This window comes from Bufo bufo, chromosome 2 (assembly GCF_905171765.1).
Source record: "Bufo bufo chromosome 2, aBufBuf1.1, whole genome shotgun sequence".
Classification (NCBI taxonomy): Eukaryota; Metazoa; Chordata; class Amphibia; order Anura; family Bufonidae; genus Bufo; species Bufo bufo.
The window spans coordinates 720,593,220-720,620,368 of NC_053390.1; the positions used below are offsets into that span (position 1 = coordinate 720,593,220).

The 27,149-nt window shown below is 40.9% G+C and overlaps 1 protein-coding gene across 3 annotated transcripts in view; it reads left to right on the forward strand.

Annotated features, from left to right (window-relative positions):
* SGCZ (sarcoglycan zeta) overlaps positions 1 to 27,149 on the forward strand; it is a 589,379-nt gene that overhangs the window by 106,056 nt on the left and 456,174 nt on the right. For all 3 annotated transcript variants that reach the window (XM_040418805.1, XM_040418806.1, XM_040418807.1), the window contains exon 2: positions 5,333 to 5,524. In XM_040418805.1, the coding sequence (XP_040274739.1) occupies positions 5,333 to 5,524 (192 nt within the window). The remainder of the gene's footprint in view (positions 1 to 5,332; positions 5,525 to 27,149) is intronic.

Sequence of the window (27,149 nt, forward strand, 5' to 3'; positions counted from 1 at the left end):
ATTGCAAAGCTTCTGAAGCGTGATTATTGAACAATCAAGCGTTTCATTCAAAATAGTCAACAGGGTCGCAAGAAGCGTGTGGAAAAACAAAGGCGCAAAATAACTGCCCATGAACTGAGAAAAGTCAAGCGTGCAGCTGCCAAGATGCCACTTGCCACCAGTTTGGCCATATTTCAGAGCTGCAACATCACTGGAGTGCCCAAAAGCACAAGGTGTGCAATACTCAGAGACATGGCCAAGGTAAGAAAGGCTGAAAGACGACCACCACTGAACAAGGACTGATGAAATGAGAGCGAGTCTTGATGGGCCAGATGGATGGGCCCGTGGCTGGATTGGTAAAGGGCAGAGAGCTCCAGTCCGACTCAGACGCCAGCAAGGTGGAGGTGGAGTACTGGTTTGGGCTGGTATCATCAAAGATGAGCTTGTGGGGCCTTTTCGGGTTGAGGATGGAGTCAAGCTCAACTCCCAGTCCTACTGCCAGTTTCAGGAAGACACCTTCTTCAAGCAGTGGTACAGGAAGAAGTCTGCATCCTTCAAGAAAAACATGATTTTCATGCAGGACAATGCTCCATCACACGCGTCCAAGTACTCCACAGCGTGGCTGGCAAGAAAGGGTATAAAAGAAGAAAATCTAATGACATGGCCTCCTTGTTCACCTGATCTGAACCCCATTGAGAACCTGTGGTCCATTATCAAATGTGAGATTTACAAGGAGGGAAAACAGTACACCTCTCTGAACAGTGTCTGGGAGGCTGTGGTTGCTGCTGCACGCAATGTTGATGGTGAACAGATCAAAACACTGACAGAATCCATGGATGGCAGGCTTTTGAGTGTCCTTGCAAAGAAAGGTGGCTATATTGGTCACTGATTTGTTTTTGAATGTCAGAAATGTATATTTGTGAATGTTGAGATGTTATATTGGTTTCACTGGTAAAAATAAATAATTGAAATGGGTATATATTTGTTTTTTGTTAAGTTGCCTAATATTAGTCACCTGCACACACAGATATCCCCCTAAAATAGCTAAAACTAAAAACAAACTAAAAACTACTTCCAAAAATATTCAGCTTTGATATTATTGAGTTTTTTGGGTTCATTGAGAACATGGTTGTTGTTCAATAATAAAATTAATCCTCAAAAATACAACTTGCCTAATAATTCTGCACTCCCTGTAGAGCTGTGTCCCTATAAACTTGTAGTCGGACTTTGTAAATCACAGCACTCAAAAATAAAAATTATATTCCATCCTTAAAGTACACATATGTTATTAGTGGCCAACGTTTCGGTCCCTTCCGGACCTTGTTCATGGCCGCTGTATTCAGAGAAAGTTAGAGTGTAGGATGGTGTTCTTAATACAGTGCTATCCTACACGCTAACTTTCTCTGAATACAGTGGCCGTGAACAAGGTCCGGGACGGAACGAAACGTTGGCCACTAATAACATATGTGTGCTTTAAGGATGGAATAAACAATTTTGTACTTTGCAAAGATCATTTTTATTTTTGAGTTTTGTGCTTTACAAAGTCTGACTATATTAGGGTTCTGCCCCATCACTGAGCACCATAATACTAATTTAAGTGGTGTTCTGACCTATTTCCACTTGCATCCTATTAACTTGTAAACCTCTGCTAAATATGTATTCTTTATACTATAATTTGAAAACCTGATACATTTGGCTAGTAAGACAGGAACTGGTAATTATGACCTGATGAAGGCACTGGTTCAGTGCCCAAACATATAGTCCTAATAAAGTGTTGGCCACTTTATGGCTACTTTTAACCAATGTGCATATAAGATGACTACTGTATATAAAACTTACGAATATAGCCTTCATTCATATTACGTGCCATTTGCTATACTGTATTTCATAAGCCATGTGTAATGAAGGGCAGGCGTGCTTCCTTCACAGCACCGCCGGAAACCTGCGCAAGGAGAGGGGCAAGGAAGTAGTCTGCGTCCTCGTCTTCGTGGCAGTAGGCAAGCAGCAGGGGAGCCGAGCGCTGATAATGAGTATTGGTGCTCCGCTGAGTTGGGCTGCTGTGAGTCACGTGATGCTGGCCACGTCATGTGACTCACCAGCCAGGTCTATTTAAACAGGCAGCCTGCTGGCCACAGATTGCCTGTCAGGGGTGCACGCTTCCCTACCTTCGTCCGTGACACCATGTCCCTTTTTGGGCAAATCTTCTGTGTTGTCTGCATACAGTTTCTGCCCATAAAATGGCCACTGATGGATGATCATGTGACAAGATCCATCACTCAGACTCCTCCATTACAAAACAATGCACTTGCTTTAAACTCCCAACAGTGCGAATGGCAGTGTATTAAATTGGAGAAGACAGAGTGTTTTGCCTAGTCACATGATCCACCATCAGAAGCCATTTTATAGACAGGACCTCCGTGAATACAGGACAAAAAATGAGGCCAAAAAGGGGCATACCTTATGAAACATATGAAATGGCATGAAAAATATGCAAAAAAGTGTCATATAATCATCTTGCAAACACATTGATCAACAGTAATCAAAAAGTGACCAACCCTTTTAATTTTGAGTGAACTTTATTTAAAGACCTCTCAGTACCAGTGGGGTAGTCGAATCCATACTTACCTCTTACTGTTCATTGGATAATGAAGGAAAACATGATAGAATAGTGAAAGAACTGATGTAGGAGAGATTAGTCCAACAGGCGAGTTTTAAGGGGTTTTCCCATGTTTTTTTTTCCTCCCAGGTTTAAAGGGGTTTTCCCAACTCATATAGCAATGGGCTATTGTTAGGATAGGACTTTACTTTAGGATGGGTGGGTCCAACTTCTATGACCCCAACCGGTCCTGAGAATGAAACATATAATGTAGTGCTGTGTCCCTGTCACTGTTTCTGTACAGCGGCATCTGGCTACTCGACTATGCAGGGATCTGCAGTGCGGCCCCATTAACCTTCATTCTCAGGATCAATGAGGATCCCAGAGGTGAAACCCCCAACATGATCAAATGATGCGATATTCTAGTGGTATGAAATTAATTTATAAGATGGGTAAAACCACTCTAACTGATTACTTAAAATTTGACATCAGCCATGGATGATGACGCAGTATTGTACAGAAAGGTAGATGTCACATTTAATTTCTAAATTGTTGTACTTAATAGTAATAGTTGTTAATCTGAAGATTAAAATTGAACACACATCTCTGAAGATTAAAATTAAACACAAATCTCTAAAGAGCTAATCTGACTGGTCAACCCCATCTATTAGATATTTATGGTTTATCCTGTCTGGAGTTGAGTAAATTTAGTCTTTAGAAAAAAATTATTCCAAATGTTTTAAAAATTCTAATTTGACAGATGAAAAGACAGAGATACTTTTCTAGCTATTCAAAGTACTTTTGACTCTGGTACAGTAGATTCATACAGAACCTACAGCAAACATATGCATGCCCAGGTCATTTAAACTACAAACGTCCACAATATTAGCAATAAAATCTCTTTATTGTATACAATCCTTTAAAAACATATAATGGAGTCCACACTATTCAGCGGGATAAAAATACATAAAAGAGGGACCACCGAGATGGGACTAGTACTCAGTTACATATACAGGGAAGAAGCAGTAGTATATATACATTACATCAGATTACATACAGTTAATACAATAAAGTGCTTGTGCAAAAGAGAAAAAAGAAGTTGGTACTGCTGCAGATTGCACATAAACTCATATCAAGCCTAGTGCTATAAAACATACGGTAATCATACAGAAGAGAATTTGCAAATATTTTTTAATATATAGTGCTATATATTCGTTTTCGAATATTCTTAATTTTTCCCATTTTAAGTTATGATTCCCCCCTGCTTAAGTTGCTTGTCAAGCAACTTAAGCAGGGAGGAATCATGACTTCAGATGGAAAAAAATGATGAATATTCTAAAAAAAATTCTATAGTGCTATATATTAGTTTTTGACCCACACCTGTATTGATCGGGTAATATATTACGCGATCATTACCTTGCCAATTTTCGAGTAAAAAAAGAAAAAAGACTGTAGAAAATAACGAATATTTGAATTCGCGAATATTTGACAAATATTCTAAAAAAAAAAAGCTAAATATCGCGAATTTGAATTTGACCCTTGCCGCTCATCACTATTGGCCAACGCGTTTCGCCAATGGCTTCGTCAGGGGAAGTCAAGGGGACAGTAGATTTCTACCCAAATTAAATTTCTTGGCTGATATATCAGACATGAAACACATTTTAGGAAAATTGGTCATCTCTAATCCTGTGAATAAATCAGAAATGTTGCTGGTTTAGAATAGCTCCCTAAATTAACCAAGAGTAACAGAAAATGAATATGAGAATTTTTGTCATTTTTTTGCTCTACTGAGGTCTATTAATGGGTTCCCTATTCAATGACTGCAAGCAAACTATGTACATGGTTTAAATGGAACCTGTCACCTCCAACAAACATCCCAAGCAGGTAGCAGTACCTTAGAGTAGCCAGCAGCGTGTTTTTAACGATCATTTTCTTCCTGCAGGCAGAAAAGCTGTAAAAACATTCTTTAAACCCCTGCCGGCGCGCTTCTCTAGTCAGGCTTGAAGTCACGGAGCCAGCGGCCTCCTTGCTTCAAGTCACGGTAACCACGCCCTCTTCCCTGCCCCTTCGCTGTGACTGACATTTTTTACAATTACTAAACAAAATAAAACATATATATAAACTTAATCTCTATTTCTGAAATGTTTCCGCCCGGATTCAAGCTCCCAACCTTGTACATTAGAGGCAAGGATGTTAACCACTACACTATAGGGCTACATGTTAACCTGCACAGAAATATAAAATAAGTTTTCTACTGAATAGGAATACTCACTACATCAGAAACTTCTATGAGGTTTTTCTAACACTGTCTAGTATTCAGCTTTATAGCTGAGTGGATAAGGTCCTTGCCTCTAATGGAGAAGGTTGGTAGTATAGATCATACAAGTGTATTACTGTAGTGTAGCTGTGGCATGAAGCGCACGGCGTCATAGCAACCAATGATGCCATGCACTCCTGCTGTCAGCAGAATGCCAGGCCGGGATACCACGGACGGCTCACACCCATGTGCATTCGGCCTAATGCACATAGTTTTAGAAAGGAATGTCAAACAACTCACATACTTAGGTCAGGTGTCCACATACTTTTGATTATATAGAGTATAAAAAAATATTGTGCACAGTTGGGACATATTTCAGTAAAAATGTCATATTTATTGCACTATGTTTTGTGTTCTCTAGACAACCTAAAAAGTTATATTTATTTATTATTTTTATAAACTATGATTTAATCTATTGTTATTTTTTATTCACTTTTTAGATGACACGGGAACAGTACATATTGGCCACACAACAAAATAATCTACGAGCAGAAAACACTCAGTTTTATCCAGTTGGAATTTATGGATGGCGGAAGAGGTGCTTGTACTTCTTTGTGCTACTACTGTTGGTTACCATGATTGTTAACTTAGCAATGACAATATGGATTTTGAAGGTTATGAATTTTACAGTGGTAAGTAATATTATTACTATAAGGTCAATTAATTCTTAATTACTATATTTTGTTATGATTATTTCAAGATTGTGTGAGGGATGGGCTCTGATTATCTATCCTCTACCTACATAATTTAATATTTTTATAATATATGCATTGGACCGTTTACTGATAATGGAATTTATAGATATCCATATTTAAACTATAGCTTACCTTACTTATAATGGAGATTTATGTTTAATAATTTAAAGGTGTATACTTGCATTATTGTTTTTAAAATTTTAAGCCATCTAAATTAAAAAAGATTTGCAGATAGGTTTGATTTAAATATTCTACCATTTTGTGTCTATGTGACCAATATGTATCCATGGTTACAGACTAAAAAAAAAACCTCTGTAGTGTGAACCAGCAGTCGTGTGTTATACTACTCCCTCAGCCCCATTTCTATTGTCTGTAACCTTGGAGACACATAGATCTACATAGGATCTGCAGTCACAAAATAGCCAAATGTTTTTAATCAGTACATTAAATTTATTGAGGAAATTTAACCCCTTTACCCTGTTATGCATTTTAGGCCTTGGTGTACAAGCAATTGTTTTCATATTTTCATTGTCGCAATCCAACGGCTATAACTTTTTCTTTTTCTGTATATGCAGCCATACGAGGGCTTGCTTTTTGCAGGACAAGTTGTAGTTTTTATTGGCACCATGTTGAGGCACACTTAACTTATCGCTTAACTTTTATTAATCTTTCTGAGGTGGATGGCAAAAAACAGCAATAATGCCACTAAGTTTTTACAGTATAATTGTTTTGTATTTTACAACTTTTGCACAATTAAAACCCTTTTTAAAAAAATTGTTTTGCATTGCCACCTCCCAAGACCCATATCAATTTTTATTTTTATTTCTACAGAGCTGTGAGGGCTTGATTTTAGTGGGAATACTTGGAGTTTTCATTTTGGAGTACATAACATTTTTTGATCACTTTTATTTAGTTTTTTTGGTGGTGAATAAGAAAGAAACTGCAGTTCTGGCAGTTCTTTTTACAGCATTCATAATAATTTGGTTTGGTGGTGGTTGGTACAGACACGTGATACCAAATATCTGGAGGGGATTTCATTTTTGCAATTTTTTCCATGGAAAAGCTTTTTTTATTTTCAATGGAAAAAAAGTGTTTTTTTAACTTGGAAAGTTTTACTTATTAAAACTTTTTTTTAACCATTTACTAGTCCTACCAGGGAACTTTAATAGGCAATATTTTGATTTCTCCTATAATACAGTTGTATTGCTAATGTAGTACAAATGTATATATGTATTATAAAGTCAATAGCAGGCCATGTCAGAGAGGTGAAGCCTGCTAGGAATATACAGCAGGTAGGTCTGGGTCTTCATTAGGTCCCCAGCTACCATGTAAAGACATCAGCACCTATTAAAGCTATTTACCATATCATCTAAGGGCTTAAACATCTCAGACTGAAGCTCCTGCCAGGCCTGGAGACCTATGCAACCCTTAGGCTAGGGCTACATGATTACATGTGTCACGCTGCAAAAAGTTGCGCGACACATAGGGCACAACTACACTGCAACATCTGTCGCGCGACAATTTTTATAATGATAGTCTATGGTGTCGCACTGTGACATGCGACATGCTGTGACTGTGGCAGTCGTGCAAAAATCCATCTTAGATGTATTTTTTGCTACGGTCGTGTCGCAGTCGCAGTCGCAGCATGTCGTATGTCACAGTGCAACATCATAGACTATCATTATAAAAATTGTTGCGTGACACATGTTGCAGTGTAGCCCTAGACTTAGTCTAGGCTCCAGTAAAAAGGTAGTGACCTAAAATAAAGCCCATTAATGACCACCATAAAAAAAATAACACATCAGAGGTCATTAAGGTGTTCAGCAATACCTGGTTTCAAACATGGACATTCCCTTTAAGCATGTATAACAAACTATGCATTGTTTTAGTAAGTATAAGCAAGTTATCTCTACTTTTAGCCATGTATTGCAAAAATCACTTAGAGGAATATACAAACTCTTCAGTATTATTATATTTTAAGATCAATTTGTCATTGAAGCGCCTATGTTAATGTTATATGGATAATATATTTAATACAGCCCATTGAAATGCTGATTATTGTTTGTATTATTTCTTTTACCAATATTCATTATAAATTTATTAGGTTGTAGGCAATTTCTATATTGTAATATATATTTTAGAGCACACTGAACTTAAAAAAAAAATTCTAATACATTTCAAGTCTTTCTAGTTTGTAATAGATATTTTGGTAAGATTTGGATGTGAATATTTCAAATATTGCTACAAGTAATAAAATGCTAAATAATAAAAAAAAATAGTCAGCACTCTTTACAGAAAAAAATAAGTATAGAAAACGAGGGCAGTCTAAAGTCTCTGTGAGGTCTTAGGCTACTTTCAAACTCGCGATTTTTGCGGATCAGTCATGGATGAATCCGTTCAGATAATACAACCGTCTGCATCCATTCAGAACGGATCCGTTTGTATTATCTTTAACATAGCCAAGACGGATCCGTCTTGAACACCACTGAAAGTCAATGGAGGACGGATCCGTTTTCTATTGTGCCAGATTGTGTCAGTGAAAAAAGATCCGTCCCCATTGACTTACATTGTGTGACAGGATGGATCTGTTTGGCTCAGTTTCATCAGACGGACACCAAAACGCCGCAAGCAAACTGATCCATTCTGAGCGGATCCTTTTCCATTCAGAATGCATTCAAATGCAAACTGATCCGTTTTGGACCGCTTGTGAGAGCCCTGAACTGATCTTACAAACGGAAAGCCAAAATGCGAGTGTGAAAGTAGACTTATACTGTATATGCAAACATATTACTACTCCAAATTGTATAGTGCCTTAATGTTGCACTTATGTACGCACATAGACAGAAATTGTATCCATGAAGAAATGTTATGTTGCTATAGTTATGTCTTTGGCAGATATGTCAATTTTTATAATGAGTCTTGCCACAAACGGGCCTAAAAGTGCTTCCCCTGCTGCCCTATGACAAGGATCTCAGAGGCTGCGTTTGGGTACTATACCTCATGGTGAGAGATATTTAACTTCTAGACATGCCTCTACAGTCTAGACAGACCATCAGCAGAAAAGATTGTTTGATCTGCTGAAAACCACAAGCAGCGCCCACAGTTTTGTTGTCCACCATCCAGACATAGATGACATTACATCATTACACACCCCTGTCTCTGTCTGGCCTCTTTCTAGGCACTTAGCATAAGGAAATTTGGTGTTATGGTGCCATGTGTCTTGCCATTGACAGCAAGCCACCATCTCCGTGAACGAGAAACCTAGACTGCTATGGACTGAAACAGTTCAATCTTTAGCAACAAATCCAAATTCTGTTTGGATTCGAGTATGGAAGCTTCGCGTGTAGCACTTCAATCCTGCCTTTACTTTGGAGCACTACACTGCCCAAACCTCTGGTGTAATGATCTGTGGAGCCATTGTTTACGACAGTCAGATGGTTAAAGTAGTGATTTAAGGGACACTAATAGCTCAGTGATATGTGCCGCCATTGTGGCCAACTGTTGCCTCCAACTGACATTTTTCATCAGGATAATACTTTCCCACTCACAGCAAGGGTTTCCCAGCAATGTCTCCACCATATTGCAACACTTTCTTGCTCTGCTTGGTCACCAGATTTATTGGCAATAGAGCATTTTTGGGACCTGCTGGGATGTCAGCTTCAGCAACCTATGAGTGTACAGGACCTACAAGCCCAGCTGTAACATCTGTGGGCAAATGTGCCACAGGATACCATACGGAACCATCTTGTATACAGGCTAGGGGCAGCCCAATACGGTACTAAGACTCTTTTCAATTGTACAGTTTTCCCAAATAAATGTATCCTTTCCCTCTAATATTGTAATCACTTCCATATATCATCATTACATTCACACATAGAAAGTTTCATTTGATTTCATTACCTCCTTCTTGGTGCATTTTTTTCCAGTGATTGTATTTTCGCATCCTAATATGGCTTTAGTTGTAGAAAGTTCCATCAGATTTTATGTTAAAATTATTGTCCCCTAAGTGCCTCATTTAGTGGTGTGTGGAATGCCTAAGGCTCCATAGTACCGAGCAAAAAGGACTATGCCTGTCTTTGTACAGTAAAATGTACAGAGCAAGGATGATTCCTTAATTTGACAAAAAATTTAAATATATCATCAGTTTTCAATAAAACCTACAGTATAAACCTTTACTTACTACATACAGTTTACACTATTCTAGGGTAGTTATGTGCTATGAACAGTAACACGGAATTGCTAAGAGGTTAATTTTTAATTATTATTTTTTTATTTTTTTGTGCCATTGTAACGTAACGTGAATTCAAAAGATTTGAGAATGAATAAGCTTATGCAGGCAACAATGACACAAACAACTGACATACTGAATAATGAAAAGTAAATAGAACACTAGCCTAAATGGGGTGGAGATCCGTCGACCATGCTGTAACATATGGCTGTCTACCACGTTGTAACACATGACTGACAACCCAGGGCAAATCAATACTTAAATCCTACCTAAGATGAAGTGTTTGGTAGAGTCTCCCAAATGAATGTGTGCCACAGAGTTTAAACCCTCCTCCTCCTCCATGTCCCTGAGATCACTCAGGAATGTGGTCTTATCAGTTCAATAGGTGATGGGTACTAGATTTACAAGGCACATCATTACAGAATGGTAATAATAAAAAAGAACAGAATTAAAGGGACAGAACCAATCAGTGCTTAAAAAATGAGCTTACAATGCATTTCACCTCTGGTTCTTCCACTGTAATTCATTTTCAATACCCAACATCAGGACCTATTCTACAGGGAGTGCAGAATTATTAGGCAAGTTGTATTTTTGAGGATTAATTTTATTATTGAACAACAACCATGTTCTCAATGAACCCAAAAAACTCATTAATATCAAAGCTGAATATTTTTGGAAGTAGTTTTTAGTTTGTTTTTAGTTTTAGCTATTTTAGGGGGATATCTGTGTGTGCAGGTGACTATTACTGTGCATAATTATTAGGCAACTTAACAAAAAACAAATATATACCCATTTCAATTATTTATTTTTACCAGTGAAACCAATATAACATCTCAACATTCACAAATATACATTTCTGACATTCAAAAACAAAACAAAAACAAATCAGTGACCAATATAGCCACCTTTCTTTGCAAGGACACTCAAAAGCCTGCCATCCATGGATTCTGTCAGTGTTTTGATCTGTTCACCATCAACATTGCGTGCAGCAGCAACCACAGCCTCCCAGACACTGTTCAGAGAGGTGTACTGTTTTCCCTCCTTGTAAATCTCACATTTGATGATGGACCACAGGTTCTCAATGGGGTTCAGATCAGGTGAACAAGGAGGCCATGTCATTAGATTTTCTTCTTTTATACCCTTTCTTGCCAGCCACGCTGTGGAGTACTTGGACGCGTGTGATGGAGCATTGTCCTGCATGAAAATCATGTTTTTCTTGAAGGACGCAGACTTCTTCCTGTACCACTGCTTGAAGAAGGTGTCTTCCAGAAACTGGCAGTAGGACTGGGAGTTGAGCTTGACTCCATCCTCAACCCGAAAAGGCCCCACAAGCTCATCTTTGATGATACCAGCCCAAACCAGTACTCCACCTCCACCTTGCTGGGTTGAGTCGGACTGAGTCGGACTGGAGCTCTCTGCCCTTTACCAATCCAGCCACGGGCCCATCCATCTGGCCCATCAAGACTCACTCTCATTTCATCAGTCCATAAAACCTTAGAAAAATCAGTCTTGAGATATTTCTTGGCCCAGTCTTGACGTTTCAGCTTGTGTGTCTTGTTCAGTGGTGGTCGTCTTTCAGCCTTTCTTACCTTGGCCATGTCTCTGAGTATTGCACACCTTGTGCTTTTGGGCACTCCAGTGATGTTGCAGCTCTGAAATATGGCCAAACTGGTGGCAAGTGGCATCTTGGCAGCTGCACGCTTGACTTTTCTCAGTTCATGGGCAGTTATTTTGCGCCCTGGTTTTTCCACACGCTTCTTGCGACCCTGTTGACTATTTTGAATGAAACGCTTGATTGTTCGATGATCACGCTTCAGAAGCTTTGCAATTTTAAGAGTGCTGCATCCCTCTGCAAGATATCTTACTATTTTTGACTTTTCTGAGCCTGTCAAGTCCTTCTTTTGACCCATTTTGCCAAAGGAAAGGAAGTTGCCTAATAATTATGCACACCTAATATAGGGTGTTGATGTCATTAGACCATACCCCTTCTCATTACAGAGATGCACATCACCTAATATGCTTAATTGGTAGTAGGCTTTCGAGCCTATACAGCTTGGAGTAAGACAACATGCATAAAGAGGATGATGTGGTCAAAATACTCATTTGCCTAATAATTCTGCACTCCCTGTATATACAGTATATAGCCTAGTTATTTGACAGAAAACTAGTTTGGAACTATTAAATCTATAAAAAAAAAAGAAAAATACCTTCACAATTCAGCCACGTTCCAAGATATGTTTTTATTAAAAAAATGTTGATTTAAAACTGACAAAAGATCATAAAGTATGCATGTAATGTAATACAGTGTTTATATCTGGGGATGAGCAAATTTCATAATTTGAAACTCGTTTTTGGTTTGTGTTGTGGTATTTACTGAATTGCGTTATGGATTTAGTTACCACGGACCATAACGCAATTCCATGATGGAATGCATAATGGAATGCCTTTAGAGCCATTCCGTTATTCATTCCATCATAATTGAAGTCTATGGCCTGCATAACGAATCCGCCCGGTTTCCGTTATGCAGGAGAGGACTCCAGCATAACGGAAACCAGATGGATTTGTTATGCAGGCCAAAGACTTCTATTATGACAGAATAAATAACGGAATGCCTCTAAAGTATGGTTGAGCGAACCCGAACTGTAAAGTAAAAGTTTGGGTTCAAGTTCGGTGTTTGGCGATTTAATGGCTCTTTTTGAAAGTCTGCAGGGCAGCCAATCAACAAGCGTTTAACTCGTGTGCCCTTAGAAGCCATCACAGCCATGCCTACTAATGGCATGGCTATGATTGGCCAGTGCAGCATGTGACCCAGCCTCTATACACTGCGTGCAGAATTATTAGGCAAATGAGTATTTTGACCACATCATCCTCTTTATGCATGTTGTCTTACTCCAAGCTGTATAGGCTCGAAAGCCTACTACCAATTAAGCATATTAGGTGATGTGCATCTCTGTAATGAGAAGGGGTGTGGTCTAATGACATCAACACCCTATATTAGGTGTGCATAATTATTAGGCAACTTCCTTTCCTTTGGCAAAATGGGTCAAAAGAAGGACTTGACAGGCTCAGAAAAGTCAAAAATAGTGAGATATCTTGCAGAGGGATGCAGCACTCTCTGGGTCGCAAGAAGCGTATGGAAAAACCAAGGCGCAAAATAACTGCCCATGAACTGAGAAAAGTCAAGCGTGCAGCTGCCAAGATGCCACTTGCCACCAGTTTGGCCATATTTCAGAGCTGCAACATCACTGGAGTGCCCAAAAGCACAAGGTGTGCAATACTCAGAGACATGGCCAAGGTAAGAAAGGCTGAAAGATGACCACCACTGAACAAGACACACAAGCTGAAACGTCAAGACTGGGCCAAGAAATATCTCAAGACTGATTTTTCTAAGGTTTTATGGACTGATGAAATGAGAGTGAGTCTTGATGGGCCAGATGGATGGGCCCGTGGCTGGATTGGTAAAGGGCAGAGAGCTCCAGTCCGACTCAGACGCCAGCAAGGTGGAGGTGGAGTACTGGTTTGGGCTGGTATCATCAAAGATGAGCTTGTGGGGCCTTTTCGGGTTGAGGATGGAGTCAAGCTCAACTCCCAGTCCTACTGCCAGTTTCTGGAAGACACCTTCTTCAAGCAGTGGTACAGGAAGAAGTCTGCATCCTTCAAGAAAAACATGATTTTCATGCAGGACAATGCTCCATCACACGCGTCCAAGTACTCCACAGCGTGGCTGACAAGAAAGGGTATAAAAGAAGAAAATCTAATGACATGGCCTCCTTGTTCACCTGATCTGAACCCCATTGAGAACCTGTGGTCCATCATCAAATGTGAGATTTACAAGGAGGGAAAACAGTACACCTCTCTGAACAGTGTCTGGGAGGCTGTGGTTGCTGCTGCACGCAATGTTGATGGTGAACAGATCAAAACACTGACAGAATCCATGGATGGCAGGCTTTTGAGTGTCCTTGCAAAGAAAGGTGGCTATATTGGTCACTGATTTGTTTTTGTTTTGTTTATGAATGTCAGAAATGTATATTTGTGAATGTTGAGATGTTATATTGGTTTCACTGGTAAAAATCAATAATTGAAATGGGTATATATTTGTTTTTTGTTAAGTTGCCTAATAATTATGCACAGTAATAGTCACCTGCACACACAGATATCCCCCTAAAATAGCTAAAACTAAAAACAAACTAAAGACTACTTCCAAAAATATTCAGCTTTGATATTAATGAGTTTTTTGGGTTCATTGAGAACATGGTTGTTGTTCAATAATAAAATTAATCCTCAAAAATACAACTTGCCTAATAATTCTGCACTCCCTGTATAAGCTGGAGTCACGTAGCGCTGCACGTCACTCTGCACTTACTAGTGTACGGATAGGATGCTGCTGCTGTGAGGGAGAGAATAGGAAAGAATCTATCTGATATCAGAACTTTTTGTTAACTCTGCGATCTACAGCAATTTTTTTATTTTACATTTTTTTGTGGGTGCAATGCAAAGTTTTTGTACCCTGCCCTAAGCCCAGTGACACAGAAAAATAAGTTTTAACTGTCTGTCAGTTAGGTGGGCGTCGGCGGCCATTTTGTGCAAGTTCAGGGCACCAGCACTGCATATGTGCCAGCGACAATAATTTAACACTGTTCTTTTAGTTCAGTGGGCAATATATACCCATTTTTTAAGTGCACCTGCACTGCATATGTGCCAGGGGAAGGGAAAATAATATAGGTAATCCGTCTGTGAGTTCAGGGACCCAGGGGGTGACATATTCACATTTCTTTCTGTAAAGTACAATCCAAGTAAATCAATCTGTTAGATTCTGTGGGGAAATTTATTTATTTTTTTGCTAAAAAGTACTGCATTTCCGACAGTCCAATACAAGCGTTAAATACTGTTGTTATATTCAGATTTTTTTTTAAAAACACCCATTTTGTCCTAGATACTACATTTGCGGCCTTTGCTGCATTTATGACAGTCCAATACAACCAGTCAATACTGCTTTTACATTGTTGGTTGACAAATTAAAACATTTTGTGACCGTGAAGTAATTGTATAAAATTCGCCTGTCACACTATTGTGTGACCTCAAGAAATGTTTCCTCTTTAAGACACCGACACTGCCTTACTGTCAGTGAATTTAATTGTTTACTATTGGTGGTTATGTTGTTGCCTGACATAAGCCATCTGTTAGTTTGGTGGGTGAACGCAAAGAATGATGAGAGTGCCAAATAAGGGAAGTGGCCCTGGTTGTGGTGCTGCTGGTGTTGGTGGAGCTCCTGTTGCAGGGAGAGGACGGGTCGATCTGTGTCAGCAAGGGAAACACCTTCCTCATATGCGAGTAGGCGACAGAACCTTCAGCGTTATTTGGTAGGGCTGAATGTGGCTCTATGAATTGTGAGGCCGGAACAAGTACAGGCAATATTAGATTGGGTGGCTGAGTTCCTTCACATTGTCTCCCATCCAGTCCCTTGCTGAAAGATCAGAGTTGGCACCTGCAGCCCATGGCCATCAGTCTTTCACCTCACCCCCTTGCAAATCAGCCAAGCAGTCTGAGCCCCAAGTCATGCAGCAACCTCTTCTGCTTTTTGATGACTCTGCTAGCAGGGTTTCCCAGGGCCATCCACATACCCCTGCCCCAGAAGTGGAAGAGATTGAGTGCACTGATGCCAAACCACTTATGTTTCAAGATGAGTACACAGGTGCCAACTGCTGTGGCTTTCTGCAGTGTGCAGACTGACAAGGAGGACAGGGGTGAAGACTGGGTGGAAGATGATGTGTAGGACGATGAGGTCCTCGACCCCACATGGAATCAAGGTCATGCGAGTGACCTGTCTAGTTCGGAGGAAGAGGTGGTGGTCGCACAGAGCCACCAGCACAGCAAAAGAGGAAGCAGGGTGCAAAAGCGGAGCGGCCGTCCCCTAGACAGTACGCCTGCTACTGCCCACCACACCAATGGACCGAGCACACCAAAGCCAGCTCCAAGGAGTTCCCTGGCGTGGCAGTTCTTCAGACAATGTGCTGACGACAAGACACGAGTGGTTTGCATGATGTGAAATCAGAGCCTGATGCGAGGCATAAATGTTCTAAACCTGAGCACAACCTGCATGACCAGGCATCTAAGCACAAAGCACATGCTGCAGTGGAGTAAACACCTCAAAATCAAAGAAAGGTCTCTGGCTCCTTCTGCTACAGTCTTGGCCTCTTCATCCCCCTCTGGAGTGACAGTGGCACCTGCCACCCCACAAACATGGGATGCGCCAGCAACACCACCCCCTGGGTCGCCAAGCATCTCCACAATGTCCCATGGAAGCGTTCAGCTGTCTATCTCCCAAACACTGAAGCGAAAGAGGAAGAACCCCCCTACTCACTCATGATCCCTGGCCCTGAATGCCAGAATTTCAAAATTCCTGGCCTTTGAAATGCTGTCATTCCGTCTGGTGGAGATGGAGAGTTTTAAAAGCCTTATGGCGGTGGCTCTCCCACAGTACGTCGTTCCCATCTGCCACTACTTTTTCAGGCAAGCCATCCCTTCCATGCACAACTAAGTGGGGGACAAAATCAGGTGTGCACTGTAAAACGCCATCTGTGGCAAGGTCCACATAACTACGGATACGTGGACCAGTAAGCACCGTCAAGGACATTATATCACCCTAACAGCACACTGAGTAAATGCAGTGGCGGCTGGGACTGAGGCGGATAGCAGTTTGGCGCATGTCCTTTCAACACCGAGGATTGCAGGACGTTTCTCTTTGCCTCCTGTTGCTTCCTACTCCGCTTCCTCATCCTCTACCGCCTCCTCAAACAGTCAGCATAACACCTTCACCAACAACTTCAGAACAGCCAGGGGTAAACGATCGCAGGCAGTTTTAAAACTTATGTGTTTGGGGGACAAACCCCACACCGCGCATGAGCTGTGGACGCGCATGGAACAACAGACCGATGAGTGGTTGGTGCCAGTGAGCCTCAAGCCCGGCCTGGTGGCGTGCGATAATAGGAGAAATCTCGTAGCAGCTCTGGGCCTAGCCGGTTTGACGCACATCCCTTACCTGGCGCATGTGCTGAATTCCAGAAAAATTACCCCAATATGTCAGAGCTGCTGCAGAAAGTGCGGGCCAGCTGAGTGCGCTTTCGGCGTTCTCACCCTGCTGCTTCTCGCCTGTCAGCACTGCAGTGTAACTTTGGCCTTCCCGCTCACCGCCTAATATGCGACGTGCCCGCAAGGTGGAACTTTACCTTGAACATGCTGGCCAGACTGTGCGAGCAGCAGCAGGCGATAGTGGAGTTCCAGCTGCAGCACGCATGGGTGAGTTGCTCTGCGCAACAGCACCACTTCGCCACCAATGACTGGGCCTCCATACAAGACCTGTGTGATTTGTTGCACTGTTTCGAGTACTCCGCCAACATGGCAGTGCCGATGACGCCGTTATCAGCGTTACTATCCCATTTCCATGCCTCCTTGAAAAAACGCTGCTGGCAATGATGAAAGAGGATGTGGCACAGGAGGAGGAGGAGGAAGAGGAATCATATCATTGGGTTTCCGGCCAGTCATTCCCAAGTGGTTCCGAGGGTGGGTTCCTGCACCCACAAACTCCAGGTACACAATTGTACAGCCAGGGCACAGTTCTGGATGATGAGGAGGTGGAGGATGAGGAGATGAAGGAGGAGGAACCGTGTTCACAGCAGGGTGGCACCCAAACCAGCTCATGGCCATCACTGGTGCATGGCTGGGTGGATACAGAGGACACAGACAATACATCTCCCACAGAGGACAACTTGTCGTTGCCTCTGGACAGCCTGGCACACATGAGCGATTGCATGCTGCAGTGTCTCCGCAATGACCGCCGAGTTGCCCACATTCTAACTTGTGCTGATTACTGGGTGGCCTTGCTGCTGGAACCTTGTTACAAGGACAACTATACCGTCCTTAATTCCATCACTGGAGCGTGAACGTAAGATGCGCCAGTACAAGCGCATGCTGGTAGACGCGCTGCTGATGGCATTCCCACCTGACAGCGGGGGCACAGTGGAAGCACATGGCGAAAGCAGAGAAGGAGGAAGAGGTTGCCAACGCAGCTGGGGCACCGCTAGCACCCCAGAAGGCAGGGCTAGCATGGCCGAAATGTGGAAAATCTTTGTCAGCACACCACAACAACCAGCACCACCAGCTGATATGGAACGTCTTAGCAGGAGGCAGCATTTCAGCAACATGGTGGAGCAGTATGTGTGCACACGCCTACACGTACTGACTGATGGGTCTGCCCCCTTCAACTTCTGGGTCTCCTAATTGGGCATATGGCCTAAGCTTGCCCTTTATGTCTTGGAGGTGCTGGCATGCTCTGCAGCTAGTGTATTGTCTGACCGTTTGATTAGCACTGCAGGAGGGGGTTATCAAAGAGAAGCGCAGCCGCCTGTCCACAGCCAATGTGGACAAGCTCACATTCATTAAAATGAACCAGGCAGGGATCCCACAGGACTAATCCGTACCTTTTGCAGAATAGACATGTATACCGGCCTCACCCAGCCATTGTTGTACTTCAGCACACTTTCTCTTTGTTTTATTTTTTATATTTCCCAATGTTTTGGGGTCTACCAAAATTTGAACAAAAAACGTAAAATAATAAAATAAGATTAAAATCAAAACCAAAAACCTGTGTTGGCTACCTCCTCCTCCACCGCCACATCCACCACCTCCTCAATCTCCTACTCCATATGGACCTCCTCCTCCTAGATCAAGATTATTATTTTTTATTTTTACGTATTTTATGTTATTTTAAGTCATTTCCCTATCCACATTTTCTAGTTGGATAAAATAGCAGAGAGTCTCATGGAAGTCATACCATTTTGTGAAATGATTAGATATGCTTCAGTATATAAGACATATAGAAAAAAAAAAGTGATATATACAGTCAGGTCCATAAATATTGGGACATCAACACAATTTTAACATTTTTGGCTCTATACACCACCACAATGGATCTGAAATGAAATGAACAAGATGTGCTTTAACTGCAGACTGTCAGCTTTAATTTGAGGGTATTTACATCCAAATCAGGTGAACAGTGTAGGAATTACAAAAGTTTGCATATGTGCCTCCCACTTGTTAAGGGAGCAAAAGTAATGGGACAATTGGCTCCTCAGCTGTTCCATGGCCAGGTATGTGTTATTCCCTCATTATCCCAATTACAATGAGCAGATAAAAGGTCCAGAGTTCATATCAAGTGTGCTATTTGCATTTGGAATCTGTTGCTGTCAACTCTCAAGATGAGATCCAAAGAGCTGTCACTATCAGTGAAGCAAGCCATCATTAGGCTGAAAAAACACAACAAACCCATCAGAGAGAAAGCAAAAATATTAGGCGTGGCCAAAACAACTGTTTGGAACATTCTTAAAAAGAAGGAACACACCGGTGAGCTCAGCAACACCAAAAGACCCGGAAGACCACGGAAAACAACTGTGGTGAATGACCGAAGAATTATTTCCCTGGTGAAGAAAACACCCGTCACAACAGTTGGCCAGACCAAGAACACGCTCCAGGAGGTAGGTGTATGTGTGTCAAAGTCAACAATCAAGAGAAGACTTCACCAGAGTGAATACAGAGGGTTCACCACAAGATGTAAACCATTGGTGAGCCTCAAAAACAGGAAGGCCAGATTAGAGTTTGCCAAACGACATCTAAAAAACCTTCACAGTTCTGGAACAACATCCTATGGACAGATAAGACCAAGATCAATTTGTACCAGAGTAATGGGAAGAGAAGAGTATGGAGAAGGAAAGGAACTGCTCTTGATCCTAAGCATACCACCTCATCAGTGAAGCATGGTGGTGGTAGTGTCATGGCGTGGGCATGTATGGCTGCCAATGGAACTGTTTTTTTGTATTTATTAATGATGTGAATGCTGACAAAAGCCTATTTGACTTGCTGCTAGCGGCCTATCAGTTCTGCTGCTTTATCTCTATATTCTGTGTTTTACTTTTAATTACTGAGCACAGGGAAGAGAGAGAAGTATTGGGACTGTCATCACTTAGTTCTGACAGTAAATATGCTCTGTTCCTGTAAGTCAGCACTAATCACTTGCAGTCCTGTTCTTTCTCTTCTCTGTATTCAGTAAAAGAAGCAAAAAACAGAGAAAGTAGAAGAGCTGCTAGTGGACAATGCTGGCAACATGGCAGATGAGCAGGTAGACAGGCAGAGATCCCTATAGCATATATAGGGAGCCAAGAGCTAGGGTAGTGAGTTAAGAGGCAGGCTGAGGAGCCTGCTTCTATATGAAACCCATATCCATGAAAGGATCTCCTTAGACATAATCATTTACAGTCTCATTAAGGAGACTCTTTCCACCTTGTTTTATAGTAAAAAAATATTAATAAGAAACTGAAATGATAGGTACACATTTATCTCATTGATACATTTCTGATAGACTGATTTTAAAGCCCACTGCACAGCAATTCCATATCTTAAAAGTAAAGGGTATTTTAAATGGATGTATTTGGGCAGAACAAATTCTTTTCAATCAAGGACTCCATATGCAATGAAATGTTAAAGTTGGTGACTAAAGCATTTCTGTCCACTGAGCCATTTCTCGGTACCTTTTAAAGAATCTGAGGTGTTGCTTCACTAACCTGTGAAGTTATGTGGCTCAAGTAATTACACTACTTCAAGCCTAATGACTTCAGCAAAATAACATTTCAAGTGTTATAAAAGAAATATTAAAAAGCACTGACTTGTGTCTAGATGCTTTGCTACAATTAGAATTTAGTAATTATTGGAATTTTGTAATATAGTTTGCAATATGAGTTAGACTCCAGCCTCTAGAGTGCGAATGGCACAGAAGTACAACTTTATATTACAAAACTGACTTTGGATTGATTTAATATCTTTAAAATGTCTGTGTCTCTTGGAAAATGTGGAATTAGAATATGAGCCTACTAAAAAGTTATGCAAGAGGTTTCATCAAAGACCCATGATAATTGTTAAAGTGTTTGTATGCTCAAGTAGAACACTTTGTGATGCTCGGGTGCTCCACCGAGTACCCGCGCACAATAGAAGTCAATGGGAGAATCCGAGCATTAAAGCAGACACCCCCTGCTCTAAAGAGGGGAGGGTGTAGGGACTCTAGTTCGGCTTAGTCGTCCCTGCTCTGACTCCATATATAGCTGTGTCCATATATGGAGTCAGTGCTTGGGGACACCCCAGTGTATTTAAATTTAATTTCACCTGTATTTCTGAAAAGTTTCTGCCAGGATTCAAACTCACAACCTTCTATATTAGAGGCAAGGCACTTAACCACTCAGCATTTAAAAAATAAAATAAAAATAAAAGAGATTTCTACTATACTGTACTTCTACTGAGACCTATACAGTAGAAGTCTCATATTATTATTATTTTTTTTTTAATGACTAGCTATGTAGCTATATAGTGTAGTGGTTATAGTTCTGGGCTATGATGCAGAAGCTGTAAGTTCAAATCCTGTCAAACTGTTTCAGAAAAAGAGGCTAAACTTAATTTAAACATATATATATAAGTTTTTAGCCATAATATATTTATACATATTATATATTTACAATATATAATGTATTATAATATATGTAACTATATTATGGCTAAAACATCAGTAGTAGTTTCCCACATATTATGAATTCATATATATCAGAAGGATGATTTTATATATACACTGCTCAAAAAAATAAAGGGAACACTAAAACAACACAATGTAACTCCAAGTCAATCACACTTCTGTGAAATCAAACTGTCCACTTAGGAAGCAACACTGAGTGACAATCAATTTCACATGCTGTTGTGCAAATGGGATAGACAACAGGTGGAAATTATAGGCAATTAGCAAGACACCCCCAATAAAAGAGTGGTTCTGCAAGTGGTGATCACAGACCACTTCTCAGTTCCTATGCTTCCTGGCTGATGTTTTGGTCACTTTTGAATGCTGGTGGTGCTTTCACTCTAGTGGTAGCATGAGACGGAGTCTACAACCCACACAAGTGGCTCAGGTAGTGCAGCTTATCCAGAATGGCACATCAATGCGAGCTGTGGCAAGAAGGTTTGCTGTGTCTGTCACCGTAGTGTCCAGAGCATGGAGGCGCTACCAGGAGACAGGCCAGTACATCAGGAGACGTGGAGGAGGCCGTAGGAGGGCAACAACCCAGCAGCTACCTCCGCCTTTGTGCAAGGAGGAACAGGAGGAGCACTGCCAGAGCCCTGCAAAATGACCTCCAGCAGGCCACAAATGTGCATGTGTCTGCTCAAACGGTCAGAAACAGACTCCATGAGGGTGCTATGAGGGCCCGACGTCCACAGGTGGGGGTTGTGCTTACAGCCCAACACCGTGCAGGACGTTTGGCATTTGCCAGAGAACACCAAGATTGGCAAATTCGCCACTGGCGCCCTGTGCTCTTCACAGATGAAAGCAGGTTCACACTGAGCACATGTGACAGACGTGACAGAGTCTGGAGACGCCGTGGAGAACGTTCTGCTACCTGCAACATCCTCCAGCATGACCGGTTTGGCATTGGGTCAGTAATGGTGTGGGGTGGCATTTCTTTGGAGGGCCGCACAGTCCTCCATGTGCTCGCCAGAGGTAGCCTGACTGCCATTAGGTACCGAGATGAGATCCTCAGACCCCTTGTGAGACCATATGCTGGTGCGGTTGGCCCTGGGTTCCTCCTAATGCAAGACAATGCTAGACCTCATGTGGCTGGAGTGTGTCAGCAGTTGCTGCAAGACGAAGGCATTGATGCTATGGACTGGCCCGCCCGTTCCCCAGACCAGAATCCAATTGAGCACATCTGGGACATCATGTCTCGCTCTATCCACCAACGTCACATTGCACCACAGACTGTCCAGGAGTTGGCAGATGCTTTAGTCCAGGTCTGGGAGGAGATCCCTCAGGAGACCGTCCGCCACCTCATCAGGAACATGCACAGGAGTTGTAGGGAGGTCATACAGGCACGTGGAGGCCACACACACTACTGAGCCTCATTTTGACTTGTTTTAAGGACATTACATCAAAGTTGGATCAGCCTATAGTGTGTTTTTCCACTTTAATTTTGAGTGTGACTCCAAATCCAGACCTCCATGGGTTAAAAAATTTGATTTCCATTTTTTTATTTTTGTGTGATTTTGTTGTCAGCACATTCAACTATGTAAAGAACAAAGTATTTCAGAAGAATATTTAATTAATTCAGATCTAGGATGTGTTATTTTTGTGTTCCCTTTATTTTTTTGAGCAGTGTATATATATATATATATATATATATATATATTTATTTACATCAAAAGTCGGGCAGCACTCCTTTGCCAACTGTAAAGTGGGTGCCAGCGGCAACCAGTCGATTCTGGGTGGTAGACAAATTGCAAAAATCCACGGCACTCCTCAAAAGTGAAAAAAATTGCTTTTTATTCACACATGTCATACAGCAACGTTTCGGTTCTCTCTCAGAACCTTTTTCAAGCCAAGTGAATTATAAAGTGCAACAGTGCCTACATTTATACATCATGAAATAAATCAGTACTAATTGATCAAACTGTGAACACCCCTTTTAACAATGTTACAATTCATTCAGTCTAAAACACTCTTCAATGTGAACCACAGCATAGGTGCAATGTGCGTAGTCAGTAGCAACCATATAGGTTACCATATTTGCAGTACTAATCTTAGTGTTGATATATTATAATAGTGACATAGTTATATAAAGTGCATTGTGCTTAAAAACTATGATAGGTTACCCTTTGTATCATCCTATAACAAATTAAGTACCAACATTGAACGGATAGTAAGAAAACACTGGGGGGTACTGAGGTGCGGCTATCCGACAATAGCGGCCTTCAGGGATCCTCCAATGATGGCATATAAAAGAGCACGGAACATTAGAGACAGGGTATCGAGCTGAAGGGTACCAGAAAGAGGTCAATTAAGACAAATGTTTTTAAAAACTAAACGTACAAGTAGTTCCCCTTGCTTGGGATGTGTTAATTGCAGACTCCTGTACAAGAGGTCTGCATTCACACATTCAAAAACAAATGAGATTTTTGATATTAAATACTATCTCACCTGTGACTCATCTTGGGTCATATACAGTTGCAAGAAAAAGTATGTGAACCCTTTGGAATGATATGGATTTCTGCACAAATTGGTCATAAAATGTGATCTGATCTTCATCTAAGTCACAACAATAGACAATCACAGTCTGCTTAAACTAATAACACACAAAGAATTAAATGTTACCATGTTTTTATAGAACACACCATGTAAACATTCACAGTGCAGGTGGAAAAAGTATGTGAACCCTTGGATTTAATAACTGGTTGAACCTCATTTGGCAGCAATAACTTCAACCAAACATTTCCTGTAGTTGCAGATCAGACGTGCACAACGGTCAGGAGTAATTCTTGACCATTCCTCTTTACAGAACTGTTTCAGTTCAGCAATATTCTTGGGATGTCTGGTGTGAATCGCTTTCTTGAGGTCATGCCACAGCATCTCAATCGGGTTGAGATCAGGACTCTGACTGGGCCACTCCAGAAGGAGTATTTAGTTCTGTTTAAGCCATTCTGTTGTTGATTTACTTCTATGCTTTGGGTCGTTGTCCTGTTGCAACACCCATCTTCTGTTGAGCTTCAGCTGGTGGACAGATGGCCTTAAGTTCTCCTGCAAAATGTCTTGATAAACTTGGGAATAAATTTTTCCTTCGATGATAGCAATCCGTCCAGGCCCTGACGCAACAAAGCAGCCCCAAACCATAATGCCCCCACCACCATACTTCACAGTTGGGATGAGGTTTTGATGTTGGTGTGCTGTGCCTCTTTTTCTCCACACATAGTGTTGTGTGTTTCTTCCAAAGAACTCAACTTTGGTTTCATCTGTCCACAGAATATTTTGCCAGTACTATTGTGGAACATCCAGGTGCTCATGTGCAAACTGTAAACGTGCAGCAATGTTTTTTTTGGACAGCAGTGGCTTCCTCTGAGGTATCCTCCCATGAAATCCATTCTTGTTTAGTGTTTTACGTATCGTAGGTTCGCTAACAGGGATGTTAGCATATGCCAGAGACTTTTGTAAGTCTTTAGCTGACACTCTAGGATTCTTCTTCACCTCATTGAGCAGTCTGCGCTGTGCTCTTGCAGTCATCTTTACAGGACGGCTACTCCTAGGGAGAGTAGCAGCAGTGCTGAACCTTCTCCATTTATAGACAATTTGTCTTACCGTGGACTGATGAACAGCAAGGCTTTTGGAGATACTTTTATAACCCTTTCCAGCTTTATGCAAGTCAACAATTCTTAATCGTAGGTCTTCTGAGAGCTCTTTTGTGCAAGGCATCATTCACATAAGGCAATGCTTCTTGTGAAAAGCAAACTCAGAACTGGTGTGTGTTTTTTATAGGGCAGGACAGTTGTAACCAACACCTCCAATCTCATCTCATTGATTGGACTCCAGTTGGCTGACATCTCACTCCAATTAGCTCTTGGAGATGTCATTAGTCTAGGGTTTCACATACTTTTTCCACCTCCACTGTGAATGTTTACATGGTTTGTTTAATAAAAACATGGTAACATTTAATTCTTTGAGTGTTATTAGTTTAAGCAGACTGTGATTGTCTATTGTTGTGACTTAGATGAAGATCAGATCACATTTTATGACCAATTTGTACAGAGGGTTCACATACTTTTTCTTGCAACTGTATGTATTGTGGTGCCCGTGTAAAATGCTGTATGTGGGGGAAACCACGTGCGACATGAAGACCAGGTTAAATAATCACAGGCAATCTATCAGAAATAAAAGAAAAGACTTATCGGTATCAAAACATTTAGCTGAAAAAACCCATAAGGAGAGTGATTTAAGATTTATGATCTTGGATCACGTAAAACCACTGGAAAGGGGCGGGGATAGGCTAATGTTGCTAAAGAAAAATTAACTTAGATGGATTTTTCGTCTGGATACGCTGAAGCCCAAAGGCTTGAATGTTGAGTTCAGGGTAACTGGGGGCATGGTAGGCTAATGCTTAACATCCCATTGCTTGTGTTCTTTTGCATACAAATTATTGTACCAAGTGAATGTAATAGATGCTGCATATGGGTATTGCCCTGAAAGTGACGCTATACTATGATTACTTTACAGTTGGAAACATGGAATTGTTCTGCGGTTGGAAATATGGAAGCCGTTATGCTGGGACATATATTTGCTGAATACAAGATGATTTAATAGGGAAGATCTCTAATGTATCAAAAGTTATGACTACTATCTATTTGTCCACAAATTTGCCCCCAAACAAGATGGTGTGAATGAGATTGCGTTGGTCGGGATGGAGATGTTAGAACATGCGCATATGCATGATGCGCTGTGTTGTCTGCATATATGAGTGCACGCATTGTGGAGATAGACACAGCGTAAGCGCTTAACATCGCGCCTGTTCCGTCTCCGCCCCGAGTGACGCCCATCCATTGCACTTCATAGGGGAGGAGTGGGATAGATTGACGCATGCGTATTTCGAATCAAGAGACGCGGAGATTACAGCATGGAGTTCTACTGTTCATTATTGAGATGTAATTACCCTTATGGATCATGCAAAGTACAGCCACAATGCCCCAGCAAGGTAGTTTTTAATGTATAGGGCTCAGTTGTTTTTAAGCACAATGCACTTTATATAACTATGTCACTATTATAATATATCAACACTAAGATTAGTACTGCAGATATCGTAACCTATATGGTTGCTACTGACTACGCACATTGCACCTATGCTGTGGTTCACATTGAAGAGGGTTTTAGACTGAATGAATTGTAACATTGTTAAAAGGGGTGTTCACAGTTTGATCAATTAGTACTGATTTATTTCATGATGTATAAATGTAGGCACTGTTGCACTTTATAATTCACTTGGCTTGAAAAAGGTTCTGAGAGAGAACCGAAACGTTGCTGTATGACATGTGTGAATAAATAGCAATTTTTTTCACTTTTAAGGAGTGCCGTGGATTTTTGCAATTTATATATATATATATATATATATATATATATATACACAATCTAATTACTAGAAACAAATAAAAAATATAAATAAATTATATATATATATATATTTCTTTTTATTTTATTTTTTCTAGTAATTACACATTTATTTAGTGCCATATATTTTTTACAATTGCTAAAAAAATATATAAAATATATAAATCTAATTTACCCTCTATTTCTGAAAAAGTTGGTGACATGATTTGAACTCACAGCTTCTGCATCATAGCCCATAACTTAAACCAATACACTATATAGCTGCATAGCCAGTCAAAAAAAAATAAAAAATGAGACTTCTACTGTATCGCGAGATTACTGCGCTCTAG